The following is a 17379-nucleotide window of genomic DNA, read 5'->3' as shown; positions in this document are numbered from 1 at the left end:
CCTACCGCTGCTGCTGGCGAGGGGCGGGCAGCGATGTGCGCAGGCGCGGCAACCCCCCCCTCCGGGGCACGGCGGGCACGAAATGCACAGTGCGCAGGCGCCTGCTGCCCCCCTCCCGGGCGCTGGGGGCGAGGGAGGCGCTCGGCGCAGGCGCGGCCGGAGGGCGCAGGCGCGGACGCTGGGCGCGCAAGCGCACTGCCCTCCGCCTGCCCCACGCTGTGAGCCCATTGGCCGGGGGGGGATGGCTCCGCGCGGGGACACAGAGGACGGCGCGGGACGGTGGCGCGCGCGCAGGTGCGGGGCTGGCGCACGTGGCCGCCCGTCCGCCTGGGTCCCACTACCTGCGCCGGGCGATGATTTTGCCGGGGGGGGGGTAACCCTCGCCTCCCTCGGACGCTGCAGGATTTTGCTGAGCCCCCACATATTTGCCCGCCTGTGGGAGGCACCCGGGCCGCGGGGATGGGGCTGTGTTAACGAGGACGGCAGTGGTGGCCCTGCAGTCGCTGCCCCCCAAAGCCCGGCCAGGCAACACCGAGCCCCTCGGAGCTGCTTTGTGGCTCCTCTGGTGTCTCTTCCCCGGCGCTGTCTGCTCTTGTCCCCGTCACTCTCACTCGCTGTTAACTGGCTCCCTGGTGTCACGTCGTGGACAGTCCGAGTCCCGCTGCTGTCCTCGAGGTTTCTTCTTGCTGTTCCCAGCTGTTGGAGCCCAACAGCTAGATCCTACTGCTGTACCTTCATAGCTGTCATTGCCCGGCAGATAAGCCCTGCTGCCCTCAACGTTGTGGCACATCCCCTCCCTGCTCTTGCCCGTGCAGCAGCCAGAGGAAAAGAGACTGCCTTTCTCTGTGGCCATTAATTAGGTACCGCAGCAACTTGCATTGCAACAGGTACAATTCTTGGCAGTCAGAAAAGAGAAGGTAGGCACTGGATAGAAGATAACATTACCATCTCTCTTCTGAGAGTCCCTTGCTGAGGCCCTGCGGGAACTCATGGTTGCAATGAAATTGCCTTGTTCTCTGTCTGAATTTTCTCAGATCCTTTATCGTTGCTGTCTTTGGCATCCGAGAAGAGATGTGGGTCATGTTTGGTCCCTGGTCCCCCTCTATACTGCAGTTATATTTTCTTGGAATGTCTCTGATGCCCAGTGTTATTTACTATGGGTTGTAATCCCTCAGATCTGTGTCCGAAGGACCACCTCTGAAAATGCGGACATCCTAAAGGATGAAGAATGTCTTGGATTTGAAAGATTATCTTACTTTGTCCCATCTACAAAGTTGGGACTATGTCTTTTATTGAACATAGTTGGTCCAATAAAAGATCTCCTTAACAAATTCTTGACTCTTGCATGATTTCTGGATCAGCATGGCTACAACTTCTCTTATACTACCAAAACCCTATAGGGAAGCCAGTTCCAAATGGGAGCATTGAGGAGAGAGAAAAACATCTGCCTACTCCTCACTAGAACATTTTATTTTAGTCTATGAATTATTCAGTATCCCCGAGGCATGTGATTAGTATGGCCCATTGATGCATCTAAACTCAAATAATCTGGCTTTAGGCTTGGATGCCAACACCATGATATAGAGATACCTCACTACTCTGTAAGACTATCCCCATTAAACTTTACTTTATACCAGAACTAACTCATTAGAAAATATAGGAGACCAGAAGGCACTCCTTATAGGGGAAAAAAAATCAGTTTAGATTTAGGTTTAGGAAGCAAATTCAAACGGTTTAGACATTCCTTACGTTTAAAAAGAACTAGAAACTCACTTCTTTTGGAAGAAGAGCTGGCTCACAGTTGGGTTTTTTTAGTGCCATTTCCTACCCTTTTTCTTTAGATGCTTTGGTTTCCTTTCTTGTTCCCTTTCTTTCATACTGCTCTTCTGATGAACCCTCTCCCAGCTTCTCATTAATGGTTTGTCCCCAACTACTCCCCATCTCTCTCATTCTGACAAGTCTTACCGTTGTCATTACCCTTTTCTCCAGTTACATCCTCATCAAATTCCATTTCTTGCTCTCAAATTTTGTGAAACCTCCTGCTTCCATCAGTTTGTGTCTCCTGTTTTTCAAAAAGACATCACCCGTAGGCGACTGGTGGGGGGTGCACAGGGGTAGGGGGGGGCATGTGCCCCCCCCCCCCCGACAGGGCTGTCCCTGATGTTGACACTGCCGCTGGCTCCCGCGCGTGCTCCCCAGCCCTGTCCCTGACACCAGCTTCTGAAGGTGCCCCACCCCAGACTCAAGAGGCACCAGTCCATGACATCACCTGAACCATTCTAATCATTGTGGTCCAAATCCTAATTCCATTGAGTTTGCAATGCACTAATTGCTTACGTGGGACCAGGATTTGGCTCTGTATAACTTACTACAGTAATTAATAGAATATTGCACCATATGTGTTTGTCCCATTTCAAATCGATGGATTTTGTTCCTCAGTACCGTGAGATAAGATGAGTAAAAAGAAGGATAAGGGATAAAGTAGTTCCTAAAACCAGGAAAGAATGAGCACAAAGCATGTACCCTATTCATGGCAGCACTGGTTAGCCTCCATTCTTTCTTCATATCAGTACACAAACACACACGTGCACAAATGGGATGCACGTGATTGTGGGAGACAGCAAGTAACAGCACACCTTGAGGGTCTGATTATGTTGTTTTTCAGGTTAAGTATCCTGATATGTCACTCAGTTAAATGCATCTAATTAAAGCTTGCTATCACACAAGATACCTGTTGTTTTACAAAACTTTGTGGAAGCTGCAAACATATACATCTATCACTCTGTGTTATATCCCTGATTCTATAAAAACATGAGTACTTAAGGGTTTAATAGTTAAATATACAGTTGCTCTTTTCACTAATTCCTAGCATTATTCATCATCCATAACAACCAGGTAAAGCAATTTCAGGTCTTGAATCTAGAAGGGGGAAAAGGTGCATTAAACTTCTCTGACACTTTGTGGTAGTTTCGTTGTTTTAAGAGAAGATGAGGTCTTTGGTTGTATTACTGTGACCAGATCAGGCCTTTTGAACTGACTGCATCAAGGTTCCACTCAGAGTTAGATGGATACACTTAAAAAATCAACTTCTATTTTTCAATTAAGTAAGGCTGATTGTGATTCATAACACACTTTCACTCCTCTACATTATGCTGCCCAGGTAGGCATCTTCTAAGGGAGATGATTGGAGCCAATGCAGATGGATAGCTCTACTCCTTCACCAGTGTCAGAACTGATAATATAAAAGTCTGTTATAGAGTATCTACTTTCAGCTATATAGTGCCTGCTTGCTTCTGTTTTACCACAGTGGGAGCTACAGCCTTTAGGATAGCAGGGGCTTGGTACATTTGTGGTGTGAATAGTCACAACTTTATGACATTTGTTCTTCTGGATAGTGACATGTGATTAATAGCAATATGATTCAATAGTTTAGGGCAGGAAATTAAGAATATTGCATCCCACTGAAACTTCAGGGATACCTATATAATAATGTAAATACTCAGTTTTGGAATTTAGCCAGGGCAACTGTTGATTCCTTTCACTCTAGATATGACCCGGTACAAACCAACCATGTATGTTTTTAAGAATGGAAACAGCTTTTCACAAGTTCATCTGACCTCCTGTGCTCTCTGTGAAGAAATCCTGATTTCTTAGTGTTTCTTTATTAGCTGGCTATTTTAGCATGAGCCAAACAAAAATACAATAAGTTGTCTCATCCACCATTTGAGTTGCCAAGTTGCTTTACTATCATTGCACGGTCTACTTGAGGACTGTCCTCTACCCCACCATGATTTTTGACATCAGGTTTAGGTCTGTGTCAATGATAGTTTATTTTTAGAGCTCTGATTTAGCAAGTGAAAAAATAAGACTGGCTTAAATCCACTTGCAGATCACAACACAAAGATGCATGTGAGAGAGAGATAGAGAAAGCAATTTTCACAGGAATAAATCCTAGCAAAATGTTCATACATTCAAAACTATGCAACCTAATACCATTAGTCACAACTTATTTTGATATAGATTAGAGTCTTTCATGCTGAAGAATCTCAGAGCTCTAAAATAATTATAGGCTTGTAGGACAAATTATACACAGGCATCATTTTACCAACTGCTGAAGTACAGGTACCCTGAGATGTGATCTGGACTCTGCTTAGGAGTATAGCATCCATGGATCTAGCCCTACCTTAGGAATAATGATCTCCTTAGAATACAAGATTTTTTCCCCCACAAAATAAGCCCTTTGGATTATTTAATTCACCAATGAGTACAACTAAATATTGTTAGCAAGGGCTGTGCTTGAGACCACTAAGAGAGGAAAGTTTATGACCAGCAAGACAGTACATACTCTGAGCAGCAAGCAAGAACGCTCAGGCTCTTTTTGCAGCGTGTAATCTATTTGACAGCCCCCAGGAACTGCCGAGTCTCCATGACCCTGGAAAGACGCTTGGCACATATATTAAACAGGCAAATGCCTCCCTCCCAACTGTTTATTCATCTCTACTAGTCACAGACCCTCCCAGTTAGGCACTCACATTACAGCTGAATGGCTAGATAATGACTGAAGAATCTTGCACGTGTCTTCACAGTTGTTGCAGTCCAAACCCATGGATGGAAGCATTTCTGGAATAGAAGCCTCTGAAATGAAACAGCGGCCCAGAAATGTACACACTGGGAGTGATTAACATAATTATAGCTGAATGAGTCAAATAAGCCAGTGCAAATATTTATCCCCACCTCCTTTCTTTTTTGTAATTCAATAGAGTCACCATTAGACATCACTAAGTAACCCTGATCTAAGATATTTCTTATATCAGCAGTTCTAACACTGTGGTTTTGTGGATCGCTTGCTTATAGTCCACGGAGAGCTGCCTGATCACATGGTACTGGTTCTCATTATTTACAGAGGCAAAAAGGGAGAGCAAAAATATAGCAAGAGTAACATTTAAAAAAATGCGTAAGTGATTGAAAGCCAGTGGGATTTAGGTAGCTATATGCTGAAGTTTTTGTGAACTCGAGGACCTGGGCTCCTAGATGACAGACGCTTATGAAAATTCTGTTGCAAGCTGTTCTCATTGCTAAGATCTTTTGTGAATTCAACTACAAGGGAAGGAGGTTTGTATTATAGGTGATGATAGGGGAAGTTGTCTTTGGGAAACTCTCCAACTTGGGCCTAGGATGATGCAACTTTGTGAATATAGTGGGGAACAGGAGACATTTGACTAGAAGGCTTCATTTACTCTTCTCCTTGACTTGCATTAAGCCCATGCTATACCCTCACTCCATTTGGGACAATGCTTTTGCCCTGTTTCTTGCCTCGCTGTTTGTGACCGATGATCATTTGCCATTTGTGCTCATGCAGGCACGGATGCTGCTGTTAATCTAGTATTATACAGCTGCAGTATCTTGATGCAGAAATATTTAAATACCGTCTGGTTGTCCTGATGCACTTCCAAACGAGGACGCTTATTTGTTCTTGCATGAGCAGTTCACATCCCTATTCAAGACTTGAAATGAGAATGCTTTAATGTGGCAAAATGTACTGGCAAGCTAACTGGGGCTCCTTTAAATCCTGAGCACCTGCATTGACTTCATTCACAGGGGCAAATTTCTAGACTTCATTACTGACTTAATGGCTTCACACAGCTGGATGTTTTTGCAACCTCAGCAGAGTTGTATAATTGTTAATTTTGCAAGGAATCTAAAGCATGATCCCACTCCTGTTAATTCACAGATTTCATAGACATTTGGGCTGGAAGGGACCTCAGAAGATGATGGAATCCAGCCCCCTGCCCAAGGGTCAGGAAGTCAGCTGTGGTCATAGGATCTCAGCAAGATAAGCATTCAATTTTCTCTTGAAGGTGTTCAATGTAGGTGGTTGAACGACCTCCCATGGCAGGCTATTCCAGACCTGGGGGACTTGGACAGTAAAGAAATTCTTATGTCCAGCCTGAAACAGTCTTGCAGTAGTTTATAATCGTTTGACCTTGTCATCCCTTGGGGTGTTCTGGTGAACAAACGTTAGTTAAAGCCAAGGGAGTCTTTTACTGACTCCAGTGGAACTAGATCAAACCCCTAATAAACATGTGTAAAATAGAACATTTACCTGGACTCATCTAGTGATGATGTGCTTTGTTATTCTTCTGTTTTGGTTCTGTAATTTATCTGAACGGTTTTACTTCAGCAGCTGAGTGCAGACAACAAGTCTGCTTTCTAGAGGGAATTTGTTGGAGGAACCATGTAAGAAGTTATCTTCCAAAGTGGAATCATTATTCCAGAACATAATGTCCACATCAGGAATTAATCCAGAATACCTATTCTGGTTAATCTCCCTGTAAGAAAAAAAAAATGACATCATTCAGACAAGGAATTACAGAGGATCCTCTTTTTTTTCCCTCCCTTGATTTGTGCTGAGAGGGAGGGCTTTGAACTTCCTTCTGTAAAACCTCTCATAACACAAGCAAGACTTCTGGTGCTAGATACATTCATCATAGGCTAGACTTAGCAGATATTAGAAACTTATAAAAATGCTAAAAAGAAAACGAACTCTAAGTACTTATCAGTTGGGCATACAGCTCTCACACAAACCTAGTTTTGTTAAAAAATATGGTGGCTAATGAAACCCTCTCAAATGGCCCTTATGAAATACAAGGACCAACAGCACTGGATTAGACCATGGTACACCACATGCTACTCCTTATGTGGGTTTTCCCCATCAAACAATTTTTAAATTATCCCCTCCCCCACAGGAAAATTAGAAGGAAGCTAAGCTCTCTACAGATAGATTTGGGGAACGTTTGCTTTCCAGGAATTTCACTCTGGAGACGCACTGAAGTTCTAATTTATCTTTTGCTTCGTTCTAGCTCAGGAAACCGCCTATTGATTTTTGAATAAGGAATGAGTACAGCTTCAGGATTTGATCCGTCGTGAATAGCTGCGAAGAAGAAAAGACTATCCTGCTATGTGTATTCCACTCCCCCCACTGCTGGAGAGGGACAGCTGTTTTCCTGGGAATCATGAAAGACTTCCCTTGTTATGGAGAGAGAGTAACTCTATTGATATTTGCACTCTGTGGGGGAGTAACCTCTTGCTTCTAACCAGGAAATATCAGATTAAAATAAACACATAGAACATCACTCAGGGAGGCATACTTTATTTGTAATTTTTAGTTTCAATTTGGCACTGTTTGTATTGTCATGCGTGCTTAAAGCCTTGGACAGAAGCACTGGGGCAGCAAAGGTGATACAAGAATAAAGAGAATTAAATATGTATAATATGATTTAGTTATACAATTATATATACTATAGGTATATCACTATCTGAAGATGACAGAGCACTTTACAAAACCAAGTCAAGTCTTAACAAGCTCTGTGAGGAAAACAGTTATAACTATTTTATTGATGGGTACATTATAGAGTATTATAGAGTACCCGAATGTCTTCATTAGGGTTTGGAATGCAACTCAAGAAATCCCTGACACCTAGGCTCTCACTTTTACCATTCAATCTGCTGGTATATAGCAGTGAACCTGCAAATGGAATTTATTTAACATCAATAGCAAAGAACCTGCAAGTGGAATATATTTCATAATTATCCTCATGTTGTGTAGATCTTAGCACATGTACTACCCCAAAGATGTACGGTGGTGGCACTTAGGAACCCCAGTCACGGATCAAGATCCCATTGCAATGTACAGATACGAAATTAAAAAAAACAGTTCTTACCTCAAAGTTCACAGTCTTCTAGCTTGTTCATCCATGGCTGTGACAGCTGCAGTACTAAGACAGCAAGTATGTATTGTTATTATTATTACCATTACAGCCATTATTATTATTACAATTATGACTAGTCAGTAGAACTTGTCAGCGTATGCACAAGGGGCAGACCTATCACTTACTGTGATACTTTAACGCAGTCACTTTTCAGAGAGGACCTTCACCTTAATAACAAAGTCATCCTTCTTTTGCAAATAAAAATATCAGACACTCATTGAATCATAGGAAGGAAATGCCCTCAAACTGCACATCTTGTTTTTTGCGCTGACAGTTCTGGATAATGTGCTCTCTCTGTGTTTAAGAAGAGGGACAAAACAGATGGAAAAAAACTTTCCCTTGCTAAAGCTGTAGTCATCATTATCTGACTCATCATCACTTCTGTGATTCTAACTGACCACACTGATTTTACTTGGCTGGGAAGTCAAGCATGTCAGAACACTCTTTACTAACTGTCACCTTGCTACAGTAAATTTGTTCAGGTTTCTTTTGGACATATGGAATAAAATCCTTCAAAAACACTGTAATGTTGCCAGCTCCTAGTAAATTTTGTAGAAGGGATCAGAGCAGTGGAGGAAGGGAAAGGGGGAAGGAGAGGAAAGGAATGGAAGAGGGTCCATATCTGAAGAGAGACTAAACTAGGGGAATTTTATTAACATTATTCAGCACCCAGCAGGGCCTCCTTCAAGGACTTTTACTGAGATCCAAAGAACCCAGTGATTCACAAAAAGGTATTTACATTCAACACCACCCACTGGGAGTAAAGGTGTAACTACTGGATAGCAACAAAGAATACTACCAGTAGCAGACTCCTAGTGAAATGTCAACCAGGTACTAGTGCTCTAGAGCAGTGTTTATCAACCCATGGGTCATGACCCAAAAGTGGGTTGCAAGAATATATGAAAGGGTCACAAACAAACTTTAAAAATTAATTCTCCTTTAAAGGAGAAAAACATGGGGAATGGCGACTTTTCCCTTGCAGGCTGGCAGAGTTCCAGTCTGCAAGGGGCTGGTTGGGGCCTCCCTTTCCCCACACACTGGGGGGCTGGGATCTGGGGGCAGTGGGTCAGAAGTGAGGGGCACTGGGTCAGGACTGGCCATTGATGTTTACAAATGGGTCCTGGTACAAAAAAGGTTGAGAACCACTATCTAGAGAATCTAACATAATTAAATTATGAAATCACAGTGCCTTCATTAACATATCTTGTAGGGTTGTTGGTTGTAGTTGTGTTGGTCTAAGGATATAGGCAAAGTTTTTTGGGTAAGTGTGATATATTTTATTAGACCAACTAAAGTAGTTAGAAACATAGTTCTTTTGCAAGCTTTTGGGCACAAGCACCCTTTTGCATTTGTGCCCAAAACACTCCCCATACCTGAAGAAGGGTGTTTCTGCCTAAAAGATTGCAAAGAACAATTTTGCAGCTATTTAGCTGGTCTAATATAAAATATCACATTTACTCAAAGAACCTTGTCTTAACCCATCTTTAGCACCCAGATCTTTCAAAATAAATGAGTTGTATACAATAGATGTTCTGGATGTTTTTCTTTATAATTTATCTCCTTTCAGTTTGCAATATTGGAGTCTCTTCTTACAGACCTAGTCCAACTAAGAAACATGTGTTTTTCTATGGAGCTGTACTGGTACTAGTAGTTGTGTAGGCTGCTGTACAAGCAGGACTCAAAACAGGGCAGACCGCAAAGTAAAAATTGCCCATACACCTCTGGTAGCACAGATACAAACCTGGATCATCATATCAGCCATAACCAAAGGACAAAAGTAAATCAGAGAGAGGTATTAAATTTTATTGGCATGACATTTTTCCAGACCTTTTCAATCTGAACTGCAGTACCAGTCTCTAGCCCCTGATGGATTGTGCTTCCAGTCTCCACTCAGTGTTCCTTCCACATACATCCTCCCAACCTATGCCCCTTGCTTAAATAGAACGATTTCAATAAGCCTCAATTGTATGAAGATCTGAAACTACCATGTAATTGGAGCAAAAAGTGTATTTTATATTTTCTCACATGGAGTCCTACATCCATGTCTTCTTGAGCTATGTTTTGTCCTAATCTCACAAATATAACAACATTAAATTGGAGGTCAATGCTTGTATGGGATTCCCACAACACCCCCCCCCTCCCATGCATGGTGTGGGAGTGCTGGTGATTCATTAGCTGCTACTCTTCCTTAGGTTAATGCCACAGCAGGTGGTAAAGAGCAGGAAGGTGCCATCCTTCAGATCAGACAAGAAAACATTTTTGTTTTACTAGTGGTCACTAGAAATCATTTGGCATTTTTGCAGCAGTAGGAATGTTAACAGTGGGGTACTGGTCAAATTTCAATTTGAACATACGTTACAATCTGCCTCCTTAAACTGCCACTGCAGTTTTGACAAGATAGTATTCTTTTTGGATATTACTGGTAATTAATTCTCTAGAGTCATCCTGTGTGTGCCAAGGTCTCTGAGATCCTTTGGTGTGAAAGCTAAGTGCTTAGTAAAAAAAAAGGAAAAAAAAAGGCCATTTTCCAGTTCAGAAACTTATTTTATCCCTGCTACAACTTTGGTGGCATAAATATACCAATATGGCAATACAGCTTATACCAACAAGAGGAGTTTTTTGCTAGTGTCACTCTCTTTACTAGGGTTTTTGCTTATATAGCTGTCAACTGGAGTGTGATTATTTTTTCATGCTCTTAAATGACATAGCCACAAAAGTAAACCTTTTTAACTATAGGCCTAGTCTCAGTCTTTGTTCAGATATTTTGTTGATGTGTATAAAAAACTGCATGTTTTACAAACAAAAATGCAGCCTAAGAGTGAGGAGAAACAGCCAGTCAATTTGTGCCGTTGTTTGTATCACTGTAAATCCAGTGTAAAAATAAGTGGGTTAACCTCAGGATTGGTGCTGTTAAAACTGAGCAGCATTTAGGTGTGGGTTTTGCTTTTAAGAATGTCACTTCTGCAAAGGTGACTGCTGTTACAAGAATAAATTATAATACTGTGGTGTGACACCTCCTGATGCTTTCTGAGTGTTTTATGGATATTAATTAAACCTCCTAACACATCTTTGCAGTCTTATTGCATCCTTTTACAACCTGGGAAAATTCAATAAAAAATGGATGAGTCACTTTTCCAGGGTCACAAACTTAGTGACAGAGCTTGGGGTAGAATCTAGGAGTCTCCATACTCTGTGCCAACTTTTGCATTTCATCATGTCCTGTTTAGTAAAGGTGACTTTTCAAAGTAAGTGCTTAAAGGTAGGGTTGGCAGTTCCTGCAAAGATAAGGGGTCACTTATGTTCACAATATGTACATGCCTTGAAGAAAAGCAGCCCTTGATGATCTGTAACTTAATTGGTAGTCAGTGTTTTTTATAGTATATTATACAGAAATTCATTCAACAGAAGCTCAAATGCGGGGGGGACACCTCACTCCCCTCAATAATTTTCAGAAGATAAAAGGCTAAAAAACATATAGGAACAGGTATGAACGAAAGAACAGAAACTCAAAAAAAGCTTGTGTATCTTTTATGAATGACTCTAAAGAAGCAACAGGATGACTTAGCACTGCACAAGGCAGTGAGCATTCCTCTAGCAATGACTCAAGACACGTTAAGACTAAAGAGCATTTGAATGTTGCAGTTGTGGTGATTTTTGTCTTCCTTTGTTTAAATGAAGCATATGTATCCTGTGTGTATTCGATTGCAAATTCCAGTTTAAAACATAGGCCTCAAACTGACAAAGGACATATACATTAGGGAACAGGGGCATGGAATAAATGATAAACAGAGATGTCTTTTGTTTGAGACTTTAGTCTGCAATTCAAGAGACTGGTTTATATTTCTGCATGACTTTTGACAAGTCACTTAATATTTTTGTTCCTTACCTTCCCCATACGTAAAATGGCAATAATACTTCCCCTCCCTTATTAGGCTTATGTGAAGATAGAGTTCATGAATGGTTTTGGAGCATTCAGATAATACAGTGTTGAGTATTAGAGAAAGACTCAGTAGACAAACAAACTTCAATCCAATATTCTTCAATTCAGTCTTCTGAGCTCTCTATACTCTACAGCTCCCTGATTAATAGTATGCTGTCAGTAACACTAGTCAAGCAGTGACCATAGCACACTATTAGCAAACAAAGGTGAAGGGATACTTTTGAACAACACTGCAGATGCCAATATGTTTTCTGATTTTATTTTACATTCTGATGGTTTTACTGTAATCCCCTTCCACATTTGTGTTTTTTGTCTGTTCTCTAGAGCCACTCCCACTTCATGTTACCCCAAAGCCTCACTGACACTAACCTCTATGCCCATAGAGCAAGCAACTTCATCCTAAAGTGCATGACACTCAAGACACTATCTCAAAATACAGGTGAACAATACAAGTCACTGGGAAGAAAGAGCTCCAAAACAATATGGTAGTTCCTATTCCCACGTCAAAAATAAAAGAGGAAAGAAGAAAGATATGTTCTCAGTTAGATACATTATCAGAAACAATCAGAAGAAGAAACAACAAGACTTGAGGATAAACAGGAAAGATTTAAAATGGGAGAGATTTAGAATGAGAACAGAAATAAAAATCACACTGTGCAGCAACTTATCACTGAATCAGAGGTAGGCAATGATGACAGACATAAGAGATAAAACTCCAAATTATCCTGGGACACTGCTGATCTATTCTATCTAATTCCTATAACTATCTGGGTGCTGGCAGAGGTGTGAAGGTGATAAACAACATGCATACATATTATGAAAATAAAGACTTTGGAATTCAGCTATGCAGTCTCTATCCTTTTTTTCTTCCTGTGCTCTCTTCCACTCTACTCTTGTGCCGTCTCTTTCAGGCTTTCTCTTCCCATTCGTAACAGTTACTGAGACTCCTTTGGCAACCCCGGGTGGCTGGCCAAAACTTTGGGGTCTTGTGGATTGTGCCATTTATGAGTAGAAACCAATGATGGAATCAGGTGTTACTATGATGGAGTCCTCCATTGACAAAGAACGTATAGAATCCCATTTCCCTGGACACAGGAAGAATCATACAAGAGACAATATCTTTGCCCCACATCCAAGCCTTTTTCAGTAGTTGTCAGACAAAAACAACAAGAGGGAGCTTACTTGTGCTGCTCTTTGTGTTTCCTCTTTCTTTCCATGCATATGCTGCAGGTGGAGGCATATGCCAGTTTTGGGTGTAGAGTGCTATTATCTCAGCTATGTGGATGTAAAATTAAATGCAACTGTTTCTGTCATTTTTTCCAAATGAAGAGCATTTGCTATACCCATTGGTTTCAGTGAGGTTGAATTCATTACATGTTGCTATTTGTACTGCAGCGGTGCCTAGAACTTGAAGCCACGTTGTACATTGTGCAAGCAATTAGCACAGCAGAGTAGAATTGTGCTGTACGCATCATCCATGGTTCCTTATGTTCCCTTACCCTCTCCATTAATCGCCTTCCCTATGCCTCCTCATCCCATGCTTACTCTTTCTCCCAGTCTTTACCTCTCCACCTCTTTGTTTCCTGATGCCAATTTGGTCCATCAAGTGAAAACCTAATGGTGTCCTGTCTTGTGAAATGCAAAGCAGAGAAAGCATATATAAGGGTTCTAATTATAGCCACCTTTTGATGCAACCCATTACCAGCCAGTTAATATGAATCCAAAGGAAACTTCCCAGCCTCCTAAAGTATCCTGGTTTTCACTCCCCTTCCATGTCAGTAGTTACATGTTAAAATACAGACATTTCTGTACAGTTCTGACACTGCCATCTGTGGAACCATATACTAGACCGAAGAAATGCTGATTGCTCTACATTTCTATGTTCAAACTCTCAAGCAGGTCAGAGATACTAAATTTCTAGTGACAGAAAAATAAATATAAAACAAAACAAACAAGCAGATTCACAACCCTTTTGAAAAGGACAATCATCTGTTACTATCTGGCAACTTCTCATCCTTAGGAAAGTAGTAGTTCAGGCAGGGAGTAAATTACCAGGGAAGGTATGTTACTGTTGCATTAACTGCAAACTACATTGCTGAAAATATTGCTGTTTTGATTTCCCCGCTGTTTCTCATATTCCAAGTTCCTGTTTCATCTCACTTTCTCAGCTCAGACACAGATACTTTGTTTTAAACTATCAATTCAATAATGTTTTCCAAAGCACTTTACCTATGTAGACTGAAGTAAATGCTAGGAATTCTTATTAAGGCAGGGTGTGCATGTTAGTTCACACTTGTAGAGCATTATATATATTTGTTCTAATTTATTTTTTATTTATTTAGCAAATGCAAATCTGCAAAGCCTCCTCGTTAGCTGAGTTGAAAACATGAAGAGATATATAATACTCCTTAATATTAGAAATCATGCTGATTAAAAGGTAATCGAGTCATGGTTGCAGGCTTTTAATTTTGAATTATGAACACTTTACTTAAATAGTGTTAAGAACTTTACTGAAACAGTCATTTGCAGTCAGGTTCAGATGTTCAATAGCATTTGTTCAACAGAGTACACTGCAAGGTTCAGAACGACTACTACTTTGTGCTAAACATTCACAACATTTTTGGTAAAAGGACCCTGGAAACATCATCCACTTTGCATATTTGAATGGAGTGGCTGAATTTGAAAGGGATATTTATTTTTTTTATCTCAGTCGTTAAAGGACAGATTCTCATCTCCCCTTAGCATCTACACATGCTGATGTTTAGAGAAATAAGCATTTCACAGTGAGTGCTATGCTAGGAGTTCAGCAATAATAGAAGCAGAGCGCTGTTTCATGAGACGGCAGTCTGGTTGCTGAATGAATACACTATGAGGCGGAACACACCAAGTATTTTCTCTAGACAAGGGACGGGAGTCCTGCTGTGAGAAAAACAGTGCATTGCTCCCATTATTCCTCTTGTGCTGCAAGTCCTTTAGAATTGCTTTATAAATGAATGTTTAAAACATCAAGTGTTAACAGGGAGCAGAAAAGGGAATTGGGATAGCAAAATGGCACAAAGGCTACGACTACAAATTGCCTGTTGAAAATCTAAAGATTTCTACAGTCCAGATTTTATAAGGTTTTAGAATTCCTAAACGTATATAAAAAGAGAGTGCGAAAGATACTTTCATAACAGTCCTTTGCAACCCTACGTACAACCCTTTGCACTGATGAAAACTGCACTGATGACTTAGATAAATCAGAGGTTACTGAGGTCAGCCACAGTTTCCTCAGCTGCAAAACAGGATTTTTATTCCTATTAGTAGCAAAGCTTTATGCAGATTAAGATGAAAAACATAATTTAACTTAACATTATTATTGTTTCATGGAATACAGGCTCTCCTTTTCATGAAAAAGTATCAGGGCATACTGTGAGGGAATGGGCCAAATCGGGGGCCCCATGCTGCTTCCCTCAGCCCTACGCTGCCAGTTGGATTGGGCCTCATGCTGCCTCCCTGGGGCCCTGCACCCCTTCCTTGGCTGATGCCACAGGATTAGAGGCCTGCACGGACTCTCTTTGCCCCGTGTTGACTCAAGCAGCCCCTGCGTGCCCTGATCTACCACTTTATCCAGCCTGTGGGTCTCCCAATGGGCCCAGACATTTAGCAGTAGGGGAATGGCAATTGCTGCCACCACTCCCCTGCTGACAAATGTTAAGACCCGTGGGGACTCCTGTGGGCCAGATGGCATGGCTCTGTAAGCTGGATCTGGTCTGCAGGCCAAGAGTTGAGCATCCCTTATGCAGTTCATACAGAGGGTAAGATGTACTAACAGCAAACATAAGGATCTCAGAAGTTTGCACAAATTCATCACTCAGTGATGTTAAAGGACTGTTTCTAATACTTTATTAGGTGGTGAGGACTCAGGCTTCCAGGGGCAGAGGCTATGCTACTTCTGTACATAGAATATATTAAAGGACTGCACAGCAAAGTTTTATGAATGTAAGAATTTGTTTTTAAATTTGTATCTAAGGCCAAATTAGCCAAAACTAATTCTATATCTAAGAGCACAGAACCACAAGTGGCCTACTACCAGCAACCATCCTCCACCTGGGACTTCAGATGTTTCCAAAACCTTTGGCAGGCATCCTACTTGCAGGCCCAAGCCTGGAGCCTTGGGGTTCAGATACCCCTGAGTTTTGCTTGCCTTCAGCTGTAAGGCCGCAGAAGCAAGCAAGGGAGGAGACACCCACACCCATAAACTGGGCTTAAAGCCGCCGCACCTTGGTGGGTCCTGAACCACGTCAGAAGAGCAATTCTCCTGCGAAGCGGTTCAGGAAAATTGCCTTCCTGGACACAGATACGTAGTATTTCCCCTGCCAGGTTAAGAAGCTACTATGCTTGATCTGAGCCTTCAAGAGGTCGAGAATAAACCAGAGAAAAGAGTGGAGGAGCCATTTGAAATAAGGCACAGGCCATCACAGATCTGCAGGTTGGGGCGAGTTATTTATCTGCTCTCTCAGCTTCTGTCTTTAAAATGGATGTGATACTTCCTTGTACTTGATATGGTTGCTAGAAAAATGTAATTCACTAATGTGCGTAAGATACTTTAGTCTTTTTAGTTGAAAGATGCTAGGAAAGGTTAAAACTTCATTTTGATTGCTGGCTTTTCAGGTCAATCCTGTGACAGTAAAGCTACGGCAGAAGCAGGTGCACTTCTGTGGGCTTTCCAGGCCCAGGAGAACCAAATGTGACCGCCAGCATCGTGAACCCATCGGTGGCACCCATGGGAAGACCCCCATGGAAACGATCGCATCATCTATTGCCCATTTACACCAGGCCTGAACTCCGCCGCGTGCTCTTTAGTGATTTGCATGCTCTGCATTTTCAAGGGCTGCCGTGACTCTGGCATGAGCCTCACGGTAGAAAGCTGTAACCCGTGTTCAGCAGTTTATTCTGTTTATTCCCTCTCCCACGCTGGGGGCTCTCATCAAGAGGCAGGTGCTCTCTGTCACCGACCAGCGTGATCTTTGTCCCGCTACGACAAGTCACAACAGGGCGCCAGTGGCACAGTGTCACAGGGGCGCATTTCTTTGGGACTCTTCACCCGACGTGTTGGTAACTCGTGGGATTCACTGCTGCAGGAGGCGGGTGGGCTGGGCGGCGGGGTGGTAACAGCTTTGAACAGAGCAGCTGGAGATGCTCCCTCTGGCTTCTCTGCATCTCTTATGGTGGCTGAGGGGCAGGGTGTGACAGTGAGGGACTCTCCACGGGCCAGGACCCGCCGCACCTTTGTTGCTTTGCCCGTCCTTCATCCCCCTCTTCCTCACCGCCCTCTCCGGCGCCATCTTTTTTCCTGGCACCCGTCGCCCTTGGAGCAGCTGTTTTCTCCTTCTGCGGGCACCCGCGCCCCTCCCTTCCCACCCCCGCGCCCCGATCCGGAGCCCCTTCCCACGGGGAGGGGGAGGGAGCGCCGGTCAGCTCGCGGCACCTACCCTCGCGGGCGCCGTGCCCGTAGCAAACATGGCGGCCCGGGGATCGAGCCGACCGGCGACTTGGTGTCCTTCGAGCGGCGCGCCCTGCCCTTCTCCACCATGGAGCCCAAGCCCGCCGTGGAGAAGAGCTGTGCCCTTCCTCAAAATGGCGGCCGCCTCGCCCCGCCTCCAACCAGCGGCGGCCCTGTCGCGCAGT

The 17379-nt window shown here is 42.9% G+C and overlaps 1 protein-coding gene across 1 annotated transcript in view; it reads right to left on the bottom strand.

The window, feature by feature from the left end:
- SET (SET nuclear proto-oncogene) overlaps positions 1-17379 on the bottom strand; it is a gene marked incomplete at its 5' end in the record, with an annotated part of 25206 nt that extends 7827 nt beyond the window's left edge. The window contains one exon of the mRNA XM_019541107.1: positions 17184-17379. Within this exon, the coding sequence (XP_019396652.1) occupies positions 17184-17379 (196 nt within the window). The remainder of the gene's footprint in view (positions 1-17183) is intronic.

Source organism: Crocodylus porosus, unplaced genomic scaffold (genome assembly GCF_001723895.1).
Source record: "Crocodylus porosus isolate Cpor-Errol unplaced genomic scaffold, CroPor_comp1, whole genome shotgun sequence".
NCBI classification, from domain to species: domain Eukaryota; kingdom Metazoa; phylum Chordata; order Crocodylia; family Crocodylidae; genus Crocodylus; species Crocodylus porosus.
This window is presented reverse-complemented; position numbering and strand designations above follow the sequence as displayed.